This window comes from Artibeus jamaicensis, unplaced genomic scaffold (assembly GCF_021234435.1).
Source record: "Artibeus jamaicensis isolate MK-2021 breed Jamaican fruit bat unplaced genomic scaffold, CSHL_Jam_final scaffold_754, whole genome shotgun sequence".
In the NCBI taxonomy this organism is placed as follows: Eukaryota; Metazoa; Chordata; class Mammalia; order Chiroptera; family Phyllostomidae; genus Artibeus; species Artibeus jamaicensis.
Window position 1 is genome coordinate 4,976,219 of NW_026522054.1, and position 23,839 is coordinate 5,000,057.

A 23,839-nucleotide genomic window follows, 5' to 3' on the forward strand; every position below is an offset into this window, starting at 1 on the left:
CCTGGCAGTTGAGAGCTTGGGCCCTTTAATGACGTTCTGACCCGAGCAGTGAAAGCCCACGAGTGACCAACCACGGCTGCAGTTGTGCGGTTAAGTCAGAGGCAGTGAACGGGCCACCTGGGATGAAGGCGCCCACCCAGGCGCTGGGGGTGGCATCGGTCTGGTCAGGGGGCGGTGCCCTCAGCAGCCGGAGCTCTGCAGGAGTGTCTGGAAAGGGGGCCTCAGCTCTGACTGAGGACCTGTGCGGCAGCAGTGGCTTCCGGCCCAGCACAGGGCACAGGGCCGCCTCTGGGGCAGCAGAGTCCTGCCTACACACACAACACACACACACACACACACGACCAAAACTCCGGCTGCGCCCCTCAGCCTTCCACTGGGCACAGCCTTTCTTGGAATCTGCCTGTTGCCAGCTGCAGAGCGGGCAGCAGGTCAAAGCCGAGTCGCCCGGCCCCACCCCTTCCTCCTCTCCTCCTGGGCCGGGGAGGGTGGTGACAACCAAGGGCCCTGGTGGCGCTGCCTCTGAGCTCCACCAAGGGATGAGGACCGTGGGAGCCTCAAACCTGAAAAGGTGGAGGCAGGAGAGCCTTCCTCGTAGAGAAGAAGGCAGGGACCCGATTCCTTGGTTTCCGGGAAACAGCATCTCGGGACTGGACTTGGGGCTGGGAGGTGTGGGGAGGCAGGGAGCCCGGACCCCGAAGCGAGGGGTCACTGGGAGGACACGCACGCCCCAGGGCCTGGCATCTGCCGGGCTGTCCCTCCCCTCCCCAGAGCTCACGCAGACGCAGAGTTCCCTCTGCGAGTCTCGGGGCCGGGTCTGCCATCCTCCGCTCGCTGGAGTCCCAGAAGTCGTGAGGCGTCCTCTGCACATGGGCAGGTGTCTGTGTTTTACATGAACCATGTTTCCATGGTAAACAGAGTCTGAGAATTCCCCAAGGACAGACCGTGTCGCCGGCAGCAGAGAGAGGCGCCTCTGGCTGCCTCGTGCTGGAAAGCGTTGAAAGTAAAAAGAACGCTGACATTTGGGGTTGCGACGTGCCGGAATCACAGCCTTTTAAAGGCAAGAACCACTTATCTATCCACTCTGCATGCAATATTCAGTGTTTTGTTCACTTGTCTAATTGGATTAAAATATTTAGCTCCCTTTAAAATCTTGATCGTGAATTTATATTGCAGAATGGAGTGTCTGACTGGGGAAGCCATCCGTGGAACACATATCTGAAGCGATACACATTTCCATTTCTTCTTCTTGCATGAGTCTTACTCGGCGATCTTTTGCTCCTGGACAAAGTGAATTGTTAACGAGAGTGAGTTTGGCCTCTGTGAGGCCAAATGTGCTTTTCAATGACGATCACCCACAGGGCCTGCAGCGTAACAACCAGAAAGTTAGATGCTGCTATTCAAGTTGCTCAGGGAAGTTTCTCCGGAGTCCGGACCCTCAGGGGAGGAGCGCAGCAACGGGGTCTGATGTCATCTTTGCAAACACTCAGGCAGCAGGGAGTTAATGACATTTGAGCTGCATATGTTCAAGTGTATTTAAAAAAATATGCAAGTCACTTTGGTTGACAGTGTCTTGTACACAGTTTTGAAAGAATCAGGGCAAACTTTAACAGAGTCAGTTTTTATTTGAAAAATATTTTCTGGGAATGTATCAGTGTTTATTTTTGAGACTGACAATTCGGGTGAAAATCGGGATAAAAACAAAAAAACAACAATTTGGTTGAAATCAAATTGTTTGTTTTCATCTATTTGGAATTCTTTCCAAAAAAAAAAAATCTGGGTTCGGGAGGAGGCTTTTTAACTTATTTTTATTTAGTCTATTTGCTGTTCTATTTAAGCACCATCTGTCTTCAGGTAGCGAACTTCACAGAAGCACCTGCACCCTCTGGGGACGACCCCACATAGCTGTGGACCCTCCGAGTCCCAGCTCCGCCTCGCCCGAGTCACCAGGCAGCCGCGCCTCCCAGCGGGCCCCGCCTCCCAGAGGCCTCAGTGAGCTCTCTTTTTAAAAAGTATTTTATTTGTTTATTTTTAGAGAGAGGGGAAGGGAGGGAGAAAGAGAGGGAGAGAAACATCAATGTGCGGTTGCCTCTCATGTGTCCCCTACTGGGGACCTGGTCTGCAACCCAGGCATGTGCTCTGACTGGGAATCGAACTAGTGACCCTTTGCTTCCCAGGCCCATGCTCAATCCGCTGAGCTACATCAGCCAGGTCGTGAGCCCTCCTTTCTGAAGGCGTCCCTTCCCTTGGCTTCAGGTCACAGATGGGCCTGATTCCCTTCATCGTCTCCTGGGCCTTCGTTTCTCGAGCTGGGTTTTCAGCTCTTTCCCAGGTCCTTGGGTGGAACGAGATCAGGCCCACGACCCCGATAGGATCACGTAGGGCTCCCGGGCCTGCAGGCTCGTCCGTATCAAACGGAAATTAAGTTTGCTGCCAAGGAGGCTCAAAGTCACAGGGCCACCGGGGTCCTCGCGGGTAAGTCCGTCTCGGGGCCATTTTAGAAACTGCAAGAGACTCATCCGAAGGGACTGTGAGGACCCCTCCCCAGACCGAGCGCCGAGGACGGAGCCAAACAGCCGTTGGAGTGGCTGCTGCCAGAAAACCCAAGTCGACCGAAACCACGTTCGTCACCAAACAAACACAGTCACCGTGAGCAATGGGACAGTCCTCTAAGTGGACAGACAGCCTCGCTCCTTTCCCTCTCTCAGACGCCATTCTCCCCGCAAAGGATTCTCATTTCTTCACCAGCTGGCACCCCCCGCTCCTGGCCAGCGGGTAGTGTCCCCAGGCGCTGGGTCACGACCCCTGCCCGGGCTCCCAGCTGTCAGGCTCGCTTCACGTCCCCAGGGACCCGGGCTCCTGTCCTGGACACCAGGTCCGCCCCCGGGGGAGCCGCCTCCGTGAATGCCGGACCCGCAGACTGAGGCAGAGGATGGCACCAGGATCTCCACAAGGACCCGACCAGCCTCTTGTGACATTTTAAAAGCCGTTTTCTGCAGCCCCTCCCACCCCGAGGGAGGCAGGCGGTCGAGAGCCATTGCTCTTAGGCAGTGCTGAACCAAGAGCAAGTCCATGAAGGAGCGGCCCGCTCTGATCAGACTGGCCCGCTCACTGCGGCAGCGGTGAAGGGCGGGATGGGAGTTCTCCCGGCCAAAAATGTCCCCGAGGCTCAGCCCGGCCTAGACCAGCTCCCTCTGCCCGACACCCTGGGGCAGTTGTTTCAGAGCTACGCAGACCCGATTCAGAATCATCCTGCCCTCGAAGCAGACTGATGTTTCCTGTCAGAGGCCCCGCGTCACCTGCTTCAGGGCTGGGTACAGGGGAACAAATCTGGGAGGTGACTCAGCTCAGAGCAGCTCCACAAGCAGCTCAGAGGAAGTCTCCACGCTTCTGTGCATCCTAGGTGCACAGAGAGTTTCGCAGATTGACACTGACGTGCAAAATTACGTGATTGTGCTTCATTTAGCCAGGCTGGGAAAATGCAAGCCTTTAGCCAAACACATCCCAAAACCAGAGAATACCTGGGGCAAGCGGCAGCCTTACTTCAAGGGCTCGTTGGAAGCGAGGCTCACAAGTCAAGTTTATTTTCTGTGGGTGAAGACCTTGGGTGGGAGAGCAGGCCTTCGGTTTAGATATTCAGCAGAGAGCTTGTCAACCCCGCCCCCCCCCCCTTTGAACACCTGTATTTGCTGCTGCAAGGGCCCCTCAGACAAGCTTCTTCGGTCATGTTCATACTTAAATTACTCCCCCCGTACCATGTGACTCTGAAACCCCCCTAGAGAGGACCCAGACTGGCCGGCATTGGACAGCATGGAACGGCCAGACCGTGGACGCTGCTTCAGGCGAGGGAAGAAAGACCTGCTCGTTTTTGAGGGATTGTTTTGAGGTTTGGGGGTTTTTCTTTAAGTATTTCATTTGGCCACTCTCAGGCTTTTAAAGACCTGGAAGAGGTTTCTAAGCGTCGATGGTCCAGGGGAGGTCTGGGTGGACAGACAGGCAGATGGGGAATTAAAAGGCACACCCCATGTGACAGTGATCTGGTCCAGAACAGAGAGGGAACCGCCCCTCGGAGAGGACGCCCCGCAATCCACTCCGTAGGTAGCTCCTGGCCCTGAGCTGCCGGGACCGCTCAGGCCATGAGTCACGTCCCTCCCCCATCCCAGGCGGGAGTTGGTCACCTGTCAGAGGCCCACCGACCTGACCTTCGGCCAGCACCAGCCAGGGCGTCCCGCAGGACGGGCTGGAACGTCAGGTTCTGGGCACGTCTGAGAAGGCGGGGTGGGGGGGGTCCCTGTGCTCCGCTGCCAGGGCCCCACGGCCTCTGCCTTCCCTGGGCTCCTCGGGGTCTCTCAGGTGTGGGAGGGAGAGGAAGAGGACAGCCGGACACTGCTTCAGTGCACTGTGCCCGGCTGCCCCACACCCGGGTGTCCCTTTGAGCTGGGCTGGTCTGACGCCCGCTGTGCAGACGGGGAAACTGAGGCTCAGCAGAAACGTCAGGGACTTGCTCGGGGCGGCAGAACAAGACACAGTCGGGAATCGTTCCCCGTTCTCTGTGCCTGCAGACACCGCCAAGGCTCTCGGGCCTCCGCGTCCCCCAGGACGACCCAAACGGCCTGTTACAACGCAGGGCCCTGGGCCGGAGGTGCCACTGGAGTGTGTGTGAGCCGCGGCCCCGGCAGCCGAGGTCCCTGTGTTTATTCCTTCACAAGCACCTCTGACGACGGGTATGTGGTCGTGCCCTGGGCCTTGAGCCGCGATCACCCCCCCTTCCCTGTGAGCAGCCAGGACCTCTAAGGGGATCGTGGGCTGAGTGGAAATCATCAGACCCCGAGACCCATCTGGCACATGGTCATTCTGAAAGGACAATGAGCGACGATTTCTCAGCCTTTTCATTTCCAGATGCATTTTCCCATGAATCATGCCCGGCACGTACGGGTGACGTCCCCCGGGCACTTGCGGAGCACCTGGGCGCAATCCTGGTGGCAGGCCGAGGCCACGGCCGCCCGCTGACCACCCCGGGACCCAGCAAACCGCAGGAACCGGCAGAGGGCCAGCCTCCTTCACAGGGAGGGAGGCGATTCGGGGGAAAACGCCTCACGCTGTGCTCCCGACTCACCTGGACAAGCTTTCTTTCCTCTACTACCTACGCTCCCAGCTGGACGGGAGACGTCTGCCCCGTGGAGTCAGAGGCTCTGCGGCAGGGTCCCTACTTGCTGGCTGCGTGGGCCTGCTTGAGCCTGTTTCCCCACCCATAGAATGGAGATGGTGGTCCATCCCACAGGGAAAGGGAGTGACTGCATGGTGCGTGTGACCCTGCGGCACTCAAAACCTTCCTCTCTTTTTTTGTTTGTTTTTATTCTCACCTGAGGGCTTTTTTTTTTCTTTTCATTGCTTTTAGAGAGAGAGGAAGGGAGAGAGATAGAAAAGAGAGGAGCATCAATTGGTCACATTATCGTATGTAGCCTGACCAGGGATCGAACCCACAGCTTGGGGATGATGTGCCCTGATGGGAAACGAACCTGCGACCTTTCAGTCTACAGGACAATGCTCCAACCACCTGAGCCACACTGGCTAGGGTGGTAGGTTATTCTTTTTCGGCATCTTTTATTTTTCAGTAAACTTTTTTGGTTGTGGTTTGGTTAAAAAATGTCTCTTTAAATGGGCTTTGATAACCCTCCCCACCCCCCGAGAAGTCCTAGCTCAGTTATCAGGTACCTTAGGTCAAGACTCGTGCGTTCCATTCCCGGTGACCTCCCGAACCGGGAGCACCCCGTCCCCAACCAGTGCGGCCGTCGGCCTCCCCGACGCCTTCCCGGCACCCAGCCTCCTGTCCCAGGCTCCCATAGGCGCAGGCGCCGACCTTCAGCACGCAACACACAGTGTGGCTTCTTCATTCTCCAGCCAACATTCAACTCCCTCAGGGGGACAGGCCCGACCCGGACCCCGCATTTCCTTGGGCCCGCACCGCGCCCTACCCAGTCTGTAGGACCGCCCTGCCGGACGTCAGCTGCCCGTTAACACGCAGACCCCGGTGCGCCCTCTGGCGGTGAGCCTGCCCTGACCCCCGGCCGGCCCTGGGTGTGCACGGTACCTGGGATCTCAGCCGCTCCACCTCCTCCGACAGGGCCTGCCGCTCCAGCAGGAGCCGGCTCTGCTTCTGCAGCAGCTGCACCAGCTGGTGGGCGGTCGCCTGGCCGTGCTTGTCCAGCTGCCGGAGCCTGGAGAAAAAGCCACCGCAGGTCAGACAGGGGTCCTGAGAACCGGGGCGGAGGCCGACTTCGGCCCTGTTGATGTGTCCCATTGCTTGCTCATCTGAGGGAGTGCCTGGCAGTGAACTTGAGCTGTGGTCTAGGGCGACCCTGAGGAGGGGGGCCTCGGCCAGCACTGACCCTTGGGCTGCCTTTGGCACCAGGAAGGGAGTTGTCCCGAGTGCGAAAGGAAATTGGCAGGCTTCATCATCAGCGAACACACCGATCTAGTTGGATGACTAGCAGAACTACAACTTTAAACTCACAGAGGTCCAAGGCCTGCACTGTTCATCAGGAACCGTCCGGGCCAACGGCAGCCCAGGCGGGGGAGGGGCGGGGAAGGGTGGGGCCCCCGGCGGTCCATCATCGGCCGCTCAGGCAGTCACCCGCGCTGCGGCATCGCCGACCAGATGTCTTTACAGGCCCTAAATTTGTCATTCTGCTGATGGGCTCTCCTCTCCAGACTTGCTAATTCCCTCCAGCTATTGTGCTCATTTGTCCACAGACGCTTCCTGTGCAGCGGGTAGCACAGCAGCCATGGGACGGAGCTTTCAGATTAAATTTAGATTGAACAAGTGGCCAGAACTGACTGTTCCGGGGAGAAGTTCGCCATTCGCATGCCGTCCCCTTGCTGTCCTCACCCACCAACGGCACCAACGGTGAAATAAACTTCTATTTTCCACACGTGAAAAAAGAGGATGTGTAGCTTCAGGATGCATTTCTGACTCCAGGCCCCATGGCCGACACCGACACCGGACCGAAGCCTGTCCCGGACACTGGCCTGGGGCCGCCCTGGGTTGGAGCTCCCCCAGGGGGCATGGCTGTCACAGGGAGTTTCATTCACTGGCAGAGAGGAGACAGACTCACGCCCAAAGCTCTGCCTCCCGGGAGGCTGGCTTTCCGGGGGCTACACGTCCTGGGTTGGATTCCTGCTGAGGGTCACCCTGTTCATGTAGCTGGTCGGCTACATGTTATTGTTTAGCAAGAAGAGCATTTCGGAAGCATGCACGGCCAAGACCTCGAGACCCTTGTCCTATCTTGCAGCAGAACAGAGATGGGGCCTTAGGGGTGGGCAGGCTTTTCGGTCAAAATGACGCAGCCTCTGGGGACAGGCTTCTGGGAACCCTGACAACCTGCCAGCATGTCAGGCAGGCCCTCCTCCCCGCAGTGTCCGAGGCGTGGACACTCACAGCAGGTGTCCAGCCAGCAGGGAGCACACTCACAGGGCCCTCCCACCCCTAGGTCCCAGCCTAGGCTGACCAAGCCCATGCCCCACCCATGGCCTTCTCCCCGCTGGTTCCAGAGGAAAGAAAGGACCAAGGGCAGGACTCACTTCTTCCTTCCTGTGTCTGTGACTGTTCAGGGCCAGCTTCAGGTGCTCCCTCACCCCCGCGCCTGGGCTGCAGACAGGCCCTGCCCAGCCTCCCAGGAACGGGCTGGGGGCAGAGCCACGCCACAAAGATCCTCCACCCAAGGAGGACCCTCCTCCTGCTTCTAGACTGTTCCAATGAAAGGAATGTCCCCTTTCCCCGGTTGCCCTCCTCTGCTCTTGGAGGAAGAAAAAGCTTTCTGCCCCACGCCCCAGCACACAGTCCAGTGGGGGCAATTTTTCCCGAGAGCACAGTCTCAAAACCACCCAACGGGCATCAAACCAAATAGAAGTTTCTCTGCACTGCCTCCTGAGCAGGCAGCAGCCAGGAGGGGCTGGGACATCCCAGGAGCCAGAGAGGCTGGGCCAGGGGGCTGGGGAGGAGGCGGGGAGGACTGGAGGGACTGGGGGTGGGGGACAGCAGCGGGGGGGGGGGCATTCCGCCCACACTGACTCACTGGCAAATGCCATTGGCCACCACTCACTGGTGCAGTGCAGCCTTGGAGTGGGGCCCACTGAAGACGCGGAGATGAGAACAGCCCATTTCCTTAAGAAACACACAGTAGGTGCCTTTCCCCCTCCAGACAGGTCATGGGTGTGGGGAGAGCCACAGGCTTAGAGCGACTGAGGCAGCAGCCCACTGGCTCCGTGCATGGCGGAAACAAACAGAACAGAACGGAGGAAACACGCGACAACTCGGTGACACCGTGAAGGCTTAAATAAGGCCCGAAGGCGCTGAGGATGGCCAGCTCTGCGGGGCCCCTGCTCCGGGCTCGGACAGATGTGCAGGGGTCCTGACGACAGATGGGTTCAGTATGTGTTTGGGGCTCCTGAAAGGAGACGGCCGCCCGACCCAGAGCTGGGGCTCAGCCGGAGCCGGCTCACTGGGCACAGAAAGCCAGCTAGGAGCCCGTCACCGAGGCTCACCACTCGGCGTGGGGCCAATTCCAGCCTAGACCCTCCCCTCCGTGGAGGCCTCAGAACCTCAGCTGGTGCAAACTTTGCAAACTTTGGCCCTTGAATCCCTGCAGCAATTACCCAGGGGCACCCAGGCCCCGCCCGGACAGGCTGCATCGAGCCCCTTGGTGCCAGCCCGGCACCCCGGCAGGGAGCCAGCTGTCCAGGGGTTTCCGGCAGGAGCACCACCTATGTGAGGAGCAACCCATCGGGAGGGTCTTGCCTTCCCTCTGGGAGGCCTTTGCTGGCGTCACAGCTGGAGAGCTAAGGATGGGTTCGCTCTGAGTCGGCGGAGCCAGCTTGAACGCTCGGCAGCGCCCAGGTATCTTAGCCACTACTGATGACCAGTTAATTACTGCATTAATTTGACAAACTAAACAACCCTTGGTAAACACCCTCTCAAGAGTGTTTTTCTCCTTTTAAAAACTAGGCTCCCTCTTTTTTGAGGTCCCCCCCTGTGTTCTGTCAATCTGTGGGCAGCAGTGATGTCAATCAAAAGCTTAGAAAAGGTAAAAATAACAACAAACCCAAACCCACATTTGTTTAAAAAAAAACAAACAGATTTTTAGGTGAAGGGGACTTTGGTAGGAAAAAAAAATATTTCGATGGCAGCTCCCTCAAGGCCTATTTTGAATATTTATAAAACAGATTTTTTTAATTAAAAAGGTTTTTTTGGAACAGCCTTGCCCCAACACTGCACCACCCAGGCTACAAGCTGTCCACGGCTGTTGCGTTACCGTCAGTGGGAAGAGATTTCTTGGCGTGTCCTGCTGACACATAGCTGTCTCTGATTTTCTGTGGTGGTTGCTGCTCTTGTTTTTGTTGTGCCAAGTTCACGTGGACAGCCCCCGCAGCTGCAGGGGCCACAGTGCCAGCTCACACCGAGTCCCGGGCCCACCCCTGCACACTGCTCATCTAGTGAAAGTCCCCCACAGTCCTACCGGGTAGGTGCTGGCGCCCCGTTTTACAGACGAGGGAACTGGGGCTGAGCGGTCCCGTTAACTCGCACCAAGTCACACAACAAGTGGTGGAGAGTGGAGGCAAATCCAGGCAGTGCCCGGGTACCTTCACCATTACCAACGGCTGGTTAATTCACTGAGTTCATTTGGCAAACCGGGCGCCCCTTGGTAAACACCTCTCACGGGGCAAGTACGAGATGGGTCCTGGGAAAACATCGGGAACCATGAATGGTCCCTGCCCTCGGGGGTTGCCAGCCAGTTAAGGAGAGACCAACCGGGAAGGTCATGGCACTGAAACTGGGCACTGGGGATGCATAAAAGCCGGTTCTACGGGGCAGGGGTGAGGCCCAGGGTCGTCGTCATCATCCTCACCACCACCATCATCCTCATCACCATCATCCTCACCACCACCATCACCATCACCATCATCTATCGAGTGCTAACTACATGCCAGGAGCTGTGCTTGGTGCTCACCATTTATGAGCCTTTCAGTGCTTAAGACAACCCCACGAAGCAGGAACTATCATTATCCCACTTTAGGGATGAGGACACAGAGGCACAGACAGGATAAGCCACTAGTCCACAGTCGCTGGGCCAGCAAGCTGGGATGTGAAAAGATGAGTGGGTGCTGCTGAGCTGGCAGGGAACGGGTGCGGTGCCGCCCTCGAGGAGGCAGCAGTGGCGACGGCGGCTGCAAACTCGGACTCTGCAGGGCGGCCTGGCCGGCGGCTGCCCAGAGAGGACCACGCTGGGTCCAGGAAAGCTCTGCCACCAAACTAACAAAAACAGACATGTCCTTCAGGCAAGCATGGTGCCACTTACCAAGACAGAGAGCATGGAGGGGGGACTGGCCCGGGCAGCAGTTCTGGGGTCAGGGGGAGGTGACTGGAAGAGAGCCAGCCACCCACCCAGCAGGTTTGTGGCTTGGAGCCTAGGAGGGGTCAGGCTCCAGCCATGAACATGGGGCAAGAGTCACCCAGGAAAGCCTCCAGAGATTTCCAAGTTCACTGAAAATACAGATACCCCAGCAGACCCCCCCCGCCCTCAACTCACTGGCTAAGAGCCTCTGGTGCTGTGAGAGGGGATTAGGCCAGGACAGGGCCTTGGGGAACAGCTGCACTTAAAGGCTGGCGGAGGACAGGGGGCCAGCAAGACACTGAGATGGTGACCAAGAAGTAGGAGGAAAGCCAGGGGTGAAGAACGTGGAGCTTGAGGAAGAAGAGGTCTTCACAGAGGAGCGAGCAGTTTGTGTGAAATGCTGCCTGTGGTGGCGTGCGCTGGGGACGTGCCTGGCCGGGTCTGCTGGCCCTTTCGGGAGGAGGTGTGGCCGAAGCCTGATGAGAGGGGACAGAAGAGGGGACACTATTCTGGAGAGGGGCTTGGCTGGGGGCAAGGTAGCAAAAGCAGGATGGAAGAGACTCAAGTCAAGAGCAGGGGCTTTGGAGGAGACAAGGGAAGTCCTCAAGGCCAAGGGTACGGGCTTCCCAAGACAGGAAGGTGCCCCGACAGAGACCCTCCCTGAGGCGAGAGGAAGGCAGGGACAAGAACCGGGAGCGGGGAGCTGGGGGGAGCTCCCACTCAGAGCCTCTGTTTTCTGCCCCCAGATAGAGGGCACGACTGCTCACTGAGGAATGAGCTGCGGTGAAGGACGAGGGCGCTGGCCATGGGCAGGGTCACCCCCCTCTCGGCCCCAGCAAGGCCCAGGCCAGTGGCTGCAACCCCTGCTCCTCAGCCCCTCCACTGCCTGCTGCTCCGCCCACCTCCCACCCACGCTGGCTGCTCTCCCTGTCCGCAACCGGCTCCCCTGGGCCCTCACAGGACTGGAAACAGGTTTGTGGCGCTCAGGTCTGAGTGTAAGTGTCCTTCCAGGAGGCTGTGATCTCTCGGTCTGTGTGGGTCCCCTGTGCTGCGCCATTTCCTCTACAAGCTACGAGGTCATTGAAGGACAGAGTCGGCTGCCGCTGTCGGGCCTGCTGCAGTCTGTTCAGACCGCAGCCTCTTGACAGCCTGCAAACCACACACAGGATGTGCACAGCAAGAAAGGGGGACGAATCAGCAGATGCAGAGCGAGATCCCTATTTAGGACCTTCTTTCCCAAGACCTGTGTGCACAAACTCAGGGCTGTCACGCTGCCCAGGGGGGCTGAGGCCAGGCAGGCCCATCCCTTCCCATGAAGCACCTGGTGCTCCCCGGCCTCACGATGCTCAGAGGGGTCAGCTGGTCCACGAGGGAGGACATGCCCAGGCCACTCTGCCCCTCAGACTGGAATCCCCATCCTGATCACAGGCCCTGCGGTGCACAGCTGGGCAGGACTGGGCACCTTGGCAGGAGCAGAGCACCCTTTCTGAGGCAGAGCAGTCACCAGAGGCTCCCCAGGAGTTGCAGGTGGGCAGGGGCACCGGCTTCCCCGGGGGCAGGCCGCCGTACAGAGAAAAGCCCTGGTAGGTGGGCTGGGCCCAGGCACGGCTCTATTGGTCCAACAGCGACTTCTCCACCACACCCCGCAGGCACGAGCAGAACCAACACTTACAGAAATATGCAAGACTTCGAGATAAGACGGAGCAAGTGGTGAAAGACAAAAACCGCTTTTTAGAGCCGAGTGGGTTGCGGGAAATGTCTTATGCAAAACAGAAGCAATGCAAGCGGCCAGCTCCGGTCCTGTGCTTCAGACACTCATTTGCTATGAATACTGTGAAAGCAAGTGAGTACATATATTTAAATTTTTTATGTTGTATGTGATGCGTGCAGAATATATGCAGTGTATAAGTAAGCTATGAGGCACGGTCACCAAATGAACACTTGCGTCCTGGTGCCAGCACCTCGGGGCCATGCCTTGTTTAATGGTCTCCAGGCCAGAGTCCTGGGGCCTACAGAGGTGGCCAGTGTCCGCATGCATGTATGTTTATTAGAATTTTAGTTTTTTTTTTTTTTTAATTTCTCATACTCATCTGAGGACACTTTTAGAGAGGAAGGGAGAGAGAGAAACATTGAAGCCAGAGAGCAGCATCTATCTGCTGCCTCCAGTACGCCCCCAACTGGGGGAGTTGTACAACACGCCCGGGCCGGGAATCGAACCCTCAACCCGGGCTCGTGCCCTGCCTGGAACTGAACCCTCAACCTTTTGGTTTTGCTGCACTCCAGCAAACTGAGCCACACGGCCACAGCTGCTTAGTTCTAGTTTCACTCAACAATTCACTTGGGACTTTCCTACAGGCAACAGAGGGTGATTTTTGTTTTTCCTTTTTTTCAGGTGGCGGTAGAATGCCTCTTGTCCCGACATGTCCTCAGACCGGAGCCCCCTCCTTTGGCCATTCTAACGACGGCACCACTTTTTCCTTCTCCTTAAATACGTTCTCGAAGTGCTGAGGCCACACTTCCCCGGGGAGAGGAGGCCTCCTCATGCACATGAGGAACATTTTCCAACCAACATATGGACTCAAAAGGTGCAAATATTTTGACTGCAAAATAGGCGCTCAGTTCTCTACTGTTCCCCGTAGCACAGCCCTGGCATTTACTGAGCATTTGCCACGGGGCAGGGGGCGTCGTAAGCGCTTTACATGCGTTAACTAATTTAATCCACCCAACAGTACTCAGCAGCAGGTATTATCTACGTTATTATCATCCGCGTCATTTCCTGCACGAGAAAAGCCAGGTCCAGAGCGGTCCGTGGTTTTCCCAGGCTCAGGCAACCGGCAGGGGGAGAGACGGCCAAGCCGTGGTGGCACACTCCCTCCGTGTCCCTCTCCGATGGCGGGACCACCCCAGCCACCTGTCTTCCAGTCCTCCCGGCCTCCTCGCTTTCCGACCACATCCCTCGGCCTCCCGGTTCTGGAGATCGGGGTCTCCACCTGCCGAAACTCTCCGTGGCCCACTCTGTCCCCCATCCACACTACTGCAGGCGTTGCTGTCTGCCTCTCCCACTGAACTATCAATTTCTTTTTTTTAATATATTTTTTTAAATTTTATTTTGAGAGAGAGGGGAAGGGAAGAAGAGAGGGAGAGAAACATCAACGTGTGCTTGCCTCTCATGCACCCCCTGTTGGGGGCCTGACCTGGCCCGCAACCCAGACATGTGCTCTGACTGGGAATTGAACCCATGACCCTTTGGTTTGCAGGATGGTGCTCAATCCACTGAGCCACGCCAGCCAGAGCCAAACTATTATGAATTTCTTAAGGACAGAAATGGGACCTTGTCCAGCTTTCCACCTCCAGCACTTAGTGAGGTGCCTGAGATCCGTAATGTCATCTATAGTACACTTACGCTCCACTGTGTAATAACTTAGCCCCTGAAAGAACAGAACCAATACATGAAGTTTAAGTATTGCCACTGAAATTTGCCTCTTAATTAAAAGACTCCCGGACTGGGCGAGTGAGTGCTGGACTTGGTTCTGGGCTTCACAACCCCACCACAAACTATAGTTTTACCTGGGCAAGAGGCTTATCTCCTCAACCTCAGGCTCTCCACGTCTGCAAACGAGGGAAGAAGACCTCCAGACCTTTTAAGATGGAACTCCCAGGTGGGCCGGTCAGTGAGCCCCCTGGGTGATTCCGACAAATCCTCAAAGGTCACGAACCACTCGTACGCTATCATTCACGGTATTAACTACGCACACCAAACGAGGTCTCCCGGAGAATAATTGTTTTGTGTAGCTGTGATTTTGATCATCAAAACAGCCAACTGCCTGAACGAAGACTTTCCTCCTCTGCTCCGAAGTCCTGGAGTCGGTCACGAGAAGGCCAGCAAGTTGGGGGACTGTGCTGAGCCTCAGTTTCCTTGCAGGGGAAGTGAGAGCAGGTGCTGGGACCAGGTGCAGCAAACCTCACGCCCCAGGCCAGACCCCGCCCGGCCCACTGCCTGTTTTTGTACCATCTGCCAGTTAAGGATGGTTTTTACATTTTTTAAGAGATTGAAAAAAAAGGAAAAGGAAGAAAAATATTTTGTGACATGAATATTCTATGAAATCCAACTTTCCTTGTCCCTAAATAAACTTCCATTGAAACGCAGCTCCGCTTGCTCATTCAGTGTCGTCTACTAGGGCTTTTGCACTTGAACGGCAGAGTTGAGTGGCTGTGACGGGGACCATATGGCCGCAGAGACTAACATATTTATTATTTGACCCTTTAGAGAACAAGTTTGCCAGCCTCTGGGCGAGAAGATGACTAAGTTCCCTTTCCACCACAAATGTCTACACCACTGTGACTTTACAGAAATTCACTAGGTTCCTGTCTTCAGATGCTGACATCATCACAACACATCTCTGTTGTCCAAGCAGAAGTTTGCAGACCCAGTTACTCCAATTACTGCTCTAGGTAATGAACGTGGGCGCCTAATCAATTTGAAGTTGCCTACTCTGTTCCAATGCTCCAGGATGGTGGCTGTGTTTGACATAGCTTCATCTCACAGAATCAGCATAAAGAAGCCATGTGCCTAGGAAACTGGACCACATTCCAGCCAGCTAACCTCACTTAGAAAATTAAGGCAGTCTCAATGGCTGCTGGTGCAGATTAAATTCCTTTGCCCAGCTCCACCCTATTCGATAACAATTTCAATAGAGCCCTTCACCCTAAGGATCATGCCATCGGGGGAGAATTTACATTTCCAACAAAGAGAGTGTGCGTTCCTGTACATCCCCTCTAATTTTCCATTCTCTCCAGTTTCCCACCAGCCATGGCTGTGTATGAAGGGTGAGTGGGGGCTGAGGAGGGGCAGGCATTGGGGGAAGACCCCTGCTCTGTTCTTCAAAACGATCAGGTCCTGTTGGGGCTTTGAGTACCTTGGAGGTCATTTGGTCCAGGACACTACAGTGAACTTGAGGCCCAGAGAGTCCAGGTGACTTGCCCAAGGTCACACAGCCTTTCTGTAGTGCATCTAGGACTGGAACTCTCGCCTCTTGGGTCCAAATCCAGTGTTTTTCACAGCATTTCAAAATCCTTTTATTAAAAAAGGAAAGACTTCTATTCCATGTGGAAGAATTAGGATGTTAGGCAGGGGCCTTGAGAGAGGTAACACGGGCCAGCTTCCTGGGAAACAGCTGATGCAGCCATTCTCCGAGGCCCAGGGCGGTACTGGGGTGGTGAAAAGGAGGGATCCCTCAGACAAGAGCTTCCCCCCCTAGCCCAGTGAGGAGTAGCAGTTTTGGTTCTGTTTTTGTTCTCTTTAAACTCCCACGCCTTTGCTGAGTTTTGTGAAGTCCAGTAAAAATGCCGCGGGGCCCAATGGCTGTAACAATTTCTAAACACTCTCCATGTCTGTTCTCATGTTGTCCCCAGCCAGCGTGAGGACTCCTGGGGCTGGAACCACCCTGACCGAGTGCCCAGACGGGCGTTGGCGTGAAGGACGCAGACACAGGGGTGCCAGAAAGCCAACGTAGCTGCACAGGGCCACAGGGCCACACCTGGGGCCTGTGACAGCTTCCGGTCACGCAGGCTCACTCCTAGACCGGCTGCTTCAAGCAGAGCTTCCAGGGACACGAGGCTGAGCCCCGCCTTAGCTCACTTGGGAAGTCTTGGCCACCTTGAACTCTTAAAGGGCCAGTGCGACCTAACACCCCAGGAGGGCTGGGCATGCATAAAGGACCCTGGCACCAGGCGCAGCAGGGACAGGAAAGGACAAGTCGAGAATCTGAGACTGAAGCATCTAGAAGCCCAACCGCCTTGAGCCTCTGTGACCTTCAACAGGCTCTTTCAAAGCAACAGCAAGTCGTGGGGAGCACACCCCCACTGGGCAAAGAGAAACGGGGCCCGGGCGTGAAAATTGTCGGCAAACACTCCCTTCGCAGAGCAGAATCCAGGCCGCATCTGGCTCAAGGCCATTTAGAAGCACTAGCAGAAAAAGCTACACCACCTCCCAGAGCACACCTACCTACACCTGCCCCTAAGCACCGCCTGTTAAAGACTGTTCACTTGGAAATATATTCATGCTTATGAAAAGGTGCAAGTACAAAGAATACCCACATACTCTTTATTCACATTCACCGGTTATGGTTCCCACCCCCCATTTGATTTACGATTCATTCTCTCTCTCCATATACTTATACCTGCACGTATATACACATTTCTCTTCTGAATCATATGTAAGAAAGTTGCACACGCCATTGTCCTTTTCTTCTAGGTATCTGTGTTTACTTCCTAATGATAACCGTCTGTCACGTAACCACAGTGTAGTAACCTATGGAATTCCAGTTTTGTCCGTCGAGCGAACAACGTCCCTTTTCTCCCCACCAGAAAAGATCTTTTGCACTCAGTTGTCACAACTATCTAGTCCCCTTTCACCTGGAACAACGAAAAGGTCCATTTTATTTTGACGAGTGCTGTTTGCAATGAAAGCAACCACTGCCTTCGAAGAAGACGCGCAACTATCAGAAGACAGTGGCCCTCTGGGGCGTTTGCAGCTGGTAGTGTTCCTGGTGCTGTCACAGATTAAAGCCCCGGAGAGTGGCTCTGCAGGGCATCGCGTGCCACACTGCAGTGAGGTCCCCTCTCCTTCTGACCCTCCCTGAGGTCCCAAACGGTCGCAGAGGTGTGATCGAGTACCAGGGAGCGCACGGCAGCACCAGTAACCAGACCCAATCATTACTGCACACTGATGGGCACACATCTTAATTAGGTTTTAATGCAAGTAATTTGGTAACTGCTCCTGGGCATCCAGGACAGAGCTGTCACCGCCGCAAGCTTTTTATTGAGCTCCTCTTCCCTCCGAACCCAGGCAGCCTCCCTGCTGACCCTTGTCAAAGCACCCCATCTGCTGGTTGCCACGGTAACTGAAGGCGGCCAATTGAGCTGAACAGAGTGACTCAGAAATAAAATCGGCAGCCAAAGGAATTCTGCGAAGAGTAATAAATCATTTAGTAAAAGGGGGTCCTCCACACAGCCATGAGTTGGGACAGTGTCATGGCAGTGCCTCTTCCAGCCAGAAGGTCCGTGGCAGACCAGAGGGCTCAGGCCGGCTGGAGGGCCCGTTTGGTTTCTAGGGGGCTCCGGCAGCCCGAGGGCCGGGTCCTGACCAGCTCCGGGCCGTTGTGGGGGGAGGAGGAACCTTCAAAATCAACGGTGTGATGTTTGTGTTGCAAAATTTTGAATTTCAAGGAGTGCCAAGAGAACAGGTCAAGGGGTCCAACACTCCATACTCTATTTTTCAAAAGTAGCACAAGTGACTAAAATGCCCACGTAGCCCAGGGAACCCCGGTGGCCTCGAGGAAGGTGACCGAGACAACAGATATTAAGATTGCTCTGGACTGAGAAAGCCTAGCCCCATCTCTTGCTCATCCATCAGCTTTGAGGGGCTCCAAGCAGAAACCTTCCATGTTTCTGCGCAGGGCGGGCAGCCCCCGAGAAGGCAGAAGACGGGGGATTGAGCCCAGGCCTTCGGCCTTGTCACAGGATGGTCTCAGAAAGCCTCGGAGCCCCTTTCTCTGGACAGGCAAGAGCGGTCTGTGTTCCTAATAGAGCAGAACTTGTGTCTTTTCTTCCTGAATAAGGAGGGCAGCCGAGCGGCCTTCCAGGGGCTGCTCTGGGTGACAGCTGGCAACACAGTTCTGGGGGTGGGGTGGCCAGCAGGGGCCCCTCAGAGCACAGGCCACGCTCCCAGCCATGGCCCCCAGCCATGGCCCCACTCCTGGCAGTCTACCCGCTGTGTAGACTAGGAGTCACCCCGCCCAGATCTGAAGAAAAAGCTGTGGACACGCTACAGCATTCACACAGCATTTAAACTCTCCATGCGCCTGGGTGGTTGCGATGGGGGAACCCAGGCTGCAGGCAGTAGAACCCCCTGCCCCAGCGGCGATTTCCATAGGGGCGGGGGCTGCAGGACAGAAGGAGACTGGGGAGTGTGCGGCGGTTCGTGGGGGAGGGCTCGGGACCGCCTGAGCTCACAGCGGGTCTCCTCACCCCAAGCGGGACGCCACCCTTTAACGCAGTGCGGGGCGGCATAGGGACATACTCCCCGCCCTTGACCCGCGTAGACCCCGTGGACTAGTCGTCCTAGAGGTCACTCCCCCCTTTAGAAAAGCACAACTGCCCACCTGCAGTTATTTGTAGTTGGGCTCCCCGGTCCTAGACGCTGCCAATAAAAGGATTCGTCCTAGAGTTTCAGTGATATTCCGTTGACCGGGTTAGTACACGCGCAGGGCGAACCGCTTCCAGCGCCCAGCTTGTGCAAAGACCCACCCAGCAAGGTAAAAAAACAAAAACAAAACTTCCCGTGGCGTCTCCGCCCCCCACGCGGGGCAGCTGTGCTTGGGCAGGTCTGAGCGTCGCAGAGCTGCAGGTGTGCCCGGCCCCGCGGCACCTGCGCGCCGCAACCCCCTCGCCCCGCCCCCGCTCCCAGCGCCCAGCCTAGGGCGCTCCGGGCCGCTCCCACCGCGGCCCCCCGCCTGACCCAGCCTCCCCACGGCTTGGCCAGCCGAGCACCCCGCTGTCCTGGGGAGAGCCAGGTGCTTCGGGAGCTGCTCCGGCGCCTGGAGGGGCCGGTTCCCGCGGAGACGGGGCGGCTGGGGCGGGGGGCAGGGGGGACCCGGCTGGGTGCGGAGCATCTGGCTTGGGGCCTCCGCGGGGACGTGCGGGGCCTCTGGACGTTGGCAGAAGGAGAGGATTAAACCGAGGTGGCAGTTGAGGGCAGGGGATGGGTGAAAGCTTCATTAACTCCCAGCTCACGTCCCAATTTTCTCCCCTGAGAAGCAGTGAGCAAAAAGTTTGGTTTCTTTGTGATGAGAAAAGGTGTTGCGTGACCGTGCCTGCTTTTCTTACTTTTTAATATCTTATTTGTAAACAAGGAATAGGAATCCTTGTTTGTTGACGGTCATGGAGGACTCGAATTTTAATTAAACAGGAACAATCTTGGCTAACGGAGAGGACGAAGAAATATTACAACCCATTTTAATTTGTGTTAGTGACTAAGCTCATGTGACTTAATTGAAACTGGCAAAGATCTTAAGAACTCAAAGAAATGAAAATTAAATGGTGCTGAGAATGTCATTTCTTTGTTTTCTCCCATCCTCGTCCAGTAACTAAACTGATTTTCCCGATTAGCCCTAAAGTGCACCCTGGAGAACAGGCCATCCTGATTCACAAAACTATCTTCACGTGAGCGCTTCCCACACAGCTGTTTGCACTCGAATTCCCTCTCCCTCCTCACCAAGTTACTTAGTTTCCCTTCTAAACCCTACTTCCCATTCTTTGTCTCTGCTCACTCTCCCGAAGTCTCCATATTCCAATTCCCAGACACTCTTGAACTTTTTTGCACACGCTGCCAGTTTGAGACTGCACAGAATAATCAGTATATTAATTCCCCTCGGAGACAGTGAGATTTTTCTAACACAATCTGCCCAACCTGAACCCTTCCCTTCAGAAACACTTTGCCTTTAAAAAGAAACTCCCAGCAGGAAGTCAGGAGGGGCGGCATGTAACAGGCAGTGCATGCGGAGCTGGGCACTCAGAATTAAAAGAGAATTCGCTACTTTGTTTCTTTGGTTCCCTGCGCCTAATATATGTGTGGGTGAAACTGACATCAGACATTTGAAGCAAAAAGGAGTGGGGGGGAGGGGGACGATCATGGCGGGAAGGAAAGAGAAAATATGTTGATAAAAACAGTAACTTCTGTTAATCTACATTTTCCAGTTACTGTCTAATTAAGAATGTTAGGAAATATGTTGCAGTTTAATTGCATTGTTTCAAGAAATTCTAATGCTCATAAATTTGGGACCATGTACACTTGGAAGGTAAAAGGGATTTAAAGTGGTAATTTCTTCTATTTGACAGATAACAGAATTGTGCTTCCTGGTGACAGCCCCCCCCCATCCTAAATTCAGAAGACAAAGGGAGCTATCCCAACACTTAACATGTTTGGAATGAAAACAGCTCTGGAAAAAAACAAGAAACAAGGAATATATTTTAACCTATGTGTATCAGACAGAAATAATTTTAAATAGAAATACAAAGGATTCACAAAGTTGAAATAGCAGTTTATCTGAAATCACTGGGTGACATCGTTATCTTTGCAGAAAAGTTATTTATGAAAGAAGATGGTAACCATCTTGAAGTGATTCTCAAATGACCTCGTCTAAGACAGTGAAATTCTTTACCCTCAGGCACAAGGTCATAAAAAGGATGACATTTGGAATGATGACGGGTGGAAGGCATTCACCTGTCCACACAGATTTCTAGAACCTGTGCCTTTTTTACCTGCCCGGTCACACTTGCTCCAGATTTCATTTATTTCTCTTTTAAGGGAAGCCTTTACCTTGCGACCCAGCAAAAGAACAAGTAGAATGCATTTTTCTTGCCCCAAGGACCTTGGGCGGAAGAGGTCACAGACACGATAGCTTCCTGTTTCCCACAGTGGTCCACACCTAACTCATTTGTAACCTGGACACCGCCTTTCTTACCGGATCCCATTTTCTGGGGCCTGGGGCCTGCAGGTGCTCACCGAAACCTTGCAGGGGGCGTGGCTGTGCAGCCAAGCCCGGCTGACCGCTGCATGCACGCTGAGCGGTTTGGTCAGATAAATGGGCCAGCTCCCTGACAGCATCAACTGCTCATTTTCCCTGCCACTCACCACGATTCAAGGTACACCAGCAGCCTCGGACACCACCATCTGCCCCACCCAGGAGGCGGACCTAGCTTTTCTAGCTGCTAAAGATACTACACCGTATGTGCTACAGCCTTGAAATGACAGCAAAATAAGATCTGGTCGCCCTAAAATGTAGCGGAAAGGTCCGAGGATTTGGCTAAGAAACTGGAAAGATCTGCGCCCTTGCTGGGCTCCTTCTGCCTCAGCCTCTCCAGACACAAATGGTCAGAGCCCTTGACCGTGAGCTGCCGGTACACAGTGTCTCAGTTCTCACACTTGTATTTACACTCTGTATCAGGCGATAGCTGAGCAAAGGGCACATGCGACCTAAAAGTCCACAGAGCCCACCGCTGTGAAATTAATATACTTTTTTCTAAATGCCACACACCGGGTCCAAAATAGCAAATGGGACCACCTCTCCTGTGCTCAACACCTGGGACCACAAACAACTCGTAGTGGACTCACGAAGAAATAACAGATTTTCCATCGCCTGAGGTTTCTGAAAATTCTGGTGGGAGGGTACACGCCCCCCACGGGCTGGACGAGCTCCCCGAGAAGGGCCTCTGTCAGGAGCCACCCGGAGGCTGGTGCGCAGAGCCCGCACCCCTGCAGAGAGCCTCGCTCAGAGCTGGACAGAAGGAGCGTTGTTACCACATCAGAGAGGGAGAGAGAGAGAGAGAGAGAGAGAGAGAGAGGACACAGGCGTGGGGAGAGCCCACGAGCGTAACTGTAAAGTTGCAAATTTCTGAGTTGATTTTCAGAGTCTGAGGAACATTCGAAGAAGAATACATAATCCTGGGTGGTGGGGGGAGGGGGCAGTGCCCGCCCGAGGGCCAACTGCCTCTCCAGCAGCGGCCAGGCTGTCCCTGGGCTCGCAGGACCATTTGTTCCATTACACAAGCTCCTGAAGCCATTTAGAGGGAGCTCAAACAACTGCCTGTACCAACACGACACATGGCTTCCCATCCCGACTCTGTGCTAATCCAGACGCTCCAACCATCTTTCTTGAAGATGCCATATGGTTGGCAGAAGTCTGCGGATCTAGCAGCACATCTGCTTGTACGTTTCTTCTTCCCTCCGTCCCCCCCCCCCGCCCCCGACAAAAGGGGGCTGGAGAGACAGACCGAGAGGAGGGCGCCCATGGAGACCTCTGTCCAGGCGGGGATTTCTCGTTAAGCTCGCCTCCAACCCAACAAAACTGGGAAAGGGAGGATCGGAAAGATTCGGGGCTCGATCTTTGTTTGGAACCAGACAACATGGCGATTTACTTGCTTGTCAATGATTTGAAACCAGATTAGAAAAACAAAGGGTGGATGGTCTCCTTTCTCCAAAGAATGGTGACTTGGAAACCACTTCAAAGTTCCCCATCCGGGGACCCTTGTGGTGCTTTCTGCCCCCAGGACAGGGGACAGGGGACAGCACCCTGGGCTGAGCTATTTTTCCTCTTCTTTTTGGTCAAGGAAGACAGACTCTCCGAGAAACTAGCAGATATCCGGAGCCTGCTTTGTTAGCAAGCGGCTGTATGCTAATGAGTCGGCACGACACACTGCTTTTTTGGTATGATGAGCAAAGATTGTTGACACTGCTGAAATCCTGGCTGTCCTGGCCTGTGAGCACACGGCTGCCTCCTTGGAATCTGGCCCCCAGTAAGACAGGCTGCAAAAAAAATAATACATTCTACCCTCCTGATGACTGAAATCTGGCCATTTGTAACTCAGAGCAGTTGGGGGTGGAGAGAGGATTAGAAAAATAGTCTGAAATATTCTATCAGGCCAGGAATCAGAAAGACACAGGTGAGAATTAGGGGTTTCGTCCAAACTAAAAGTTACACCTGGTAGGCACACGTGAGTGATGAAGGCCAGGACGCTGGCTGGCTTTGGGGGGCCACAACGTGAAACGCAGGGGCGAGGGGCAGCTGTGGGGGCCTCTGCCACATGGGACCTGGGCTCCACATGGGGGGGGGCACTGTGCAGATGGGACAGCCCTGTGGACGGCACCAGCTCGGTCACAGGTGAGACCCTAAGTTTCTTACCTGCCTGTAAATTTCTCCAAACCATGCGCTGGCCCGTGGAAATGTGAGACAGCAAAAAAGCAAAAAGCAAATCTTCCACTGTTGCAAAAACAGAGTTCTTTTTAAAAGACAAAGATGAGTGAAATGGGCAGCTGTGTCTTTTTGAGTGTTGAATACTTTAAATAAAATATCCCTTTACCTGCCCAGAAACTCTAAGAGGTATTGTTATTCCAATTTAACAGATGAGAAGACTGAGGCTTAGAAAGAACTTTACAAAGAAAAGAAATAAAAAACAATAGAAACCCTCCCACGAAACTCTAACAAAACTCTACGGCTAGGAAGTGCCAAAGCGAAGCCCAGACCTCTCCTGCCGCAGCAGGGGACCCCGGGCAGGGCAGTTACACTGACGGATACATTTCCTTACAGACCTGCCAGGTCTGGCGCCTGCTGAGCAGGGCGCTGTTGGCTGGTGAGCAATAAACTAGCCACAGTTTGTGTGCAGGCAGGGGCATCCAACTGTCAATTCCGCTTCCTTGTAATCTACAATATGAGTGAAAATTCATGTAACTGAAATATAAAAACATGAGGAGTGGCTGAAAAAACATTGACCATTTTAATAAAGCTAGCAGCATGCATCCATTCAAAAAGTATGCCTTTCAAACTGGTCACCTTGGGGGCGTGTGTTCCGATCACACTGCCATCGTCTAGGAGCTGCTGACACCGTCCTTCTTT

The 23,839-nt window shown here is 54.8% G+C and overlaps 1 protein-coding gene across 4 annotated transcripts in view; it reads right to left on the reverse strand.

Annotated features, from left to right (window-relative positions):
* Positions 1-23,839, reverse strand: part of SDCCAG8 (SHH signaling and ciliogenesis regulator SDCCAG8) — a 224,234-nt gene that overhangs the window by 40,141 nt on the left and 160,254 nt on the right. For all 4 annotated transcript variants that reach the window (XM_053659543.1, XM_053659544.1, XM_053659546.1 and 1 more), the window contains exon 17: positions 6,089-6,215. In XM_053659543.1, the coding sequence (XP_053515518.1) occupies positions 6,089-6,215 (127 nt within the window). The remainder of the gene's footprint in view (positions 1-6,088; positions 6,216-23,839) is intronic.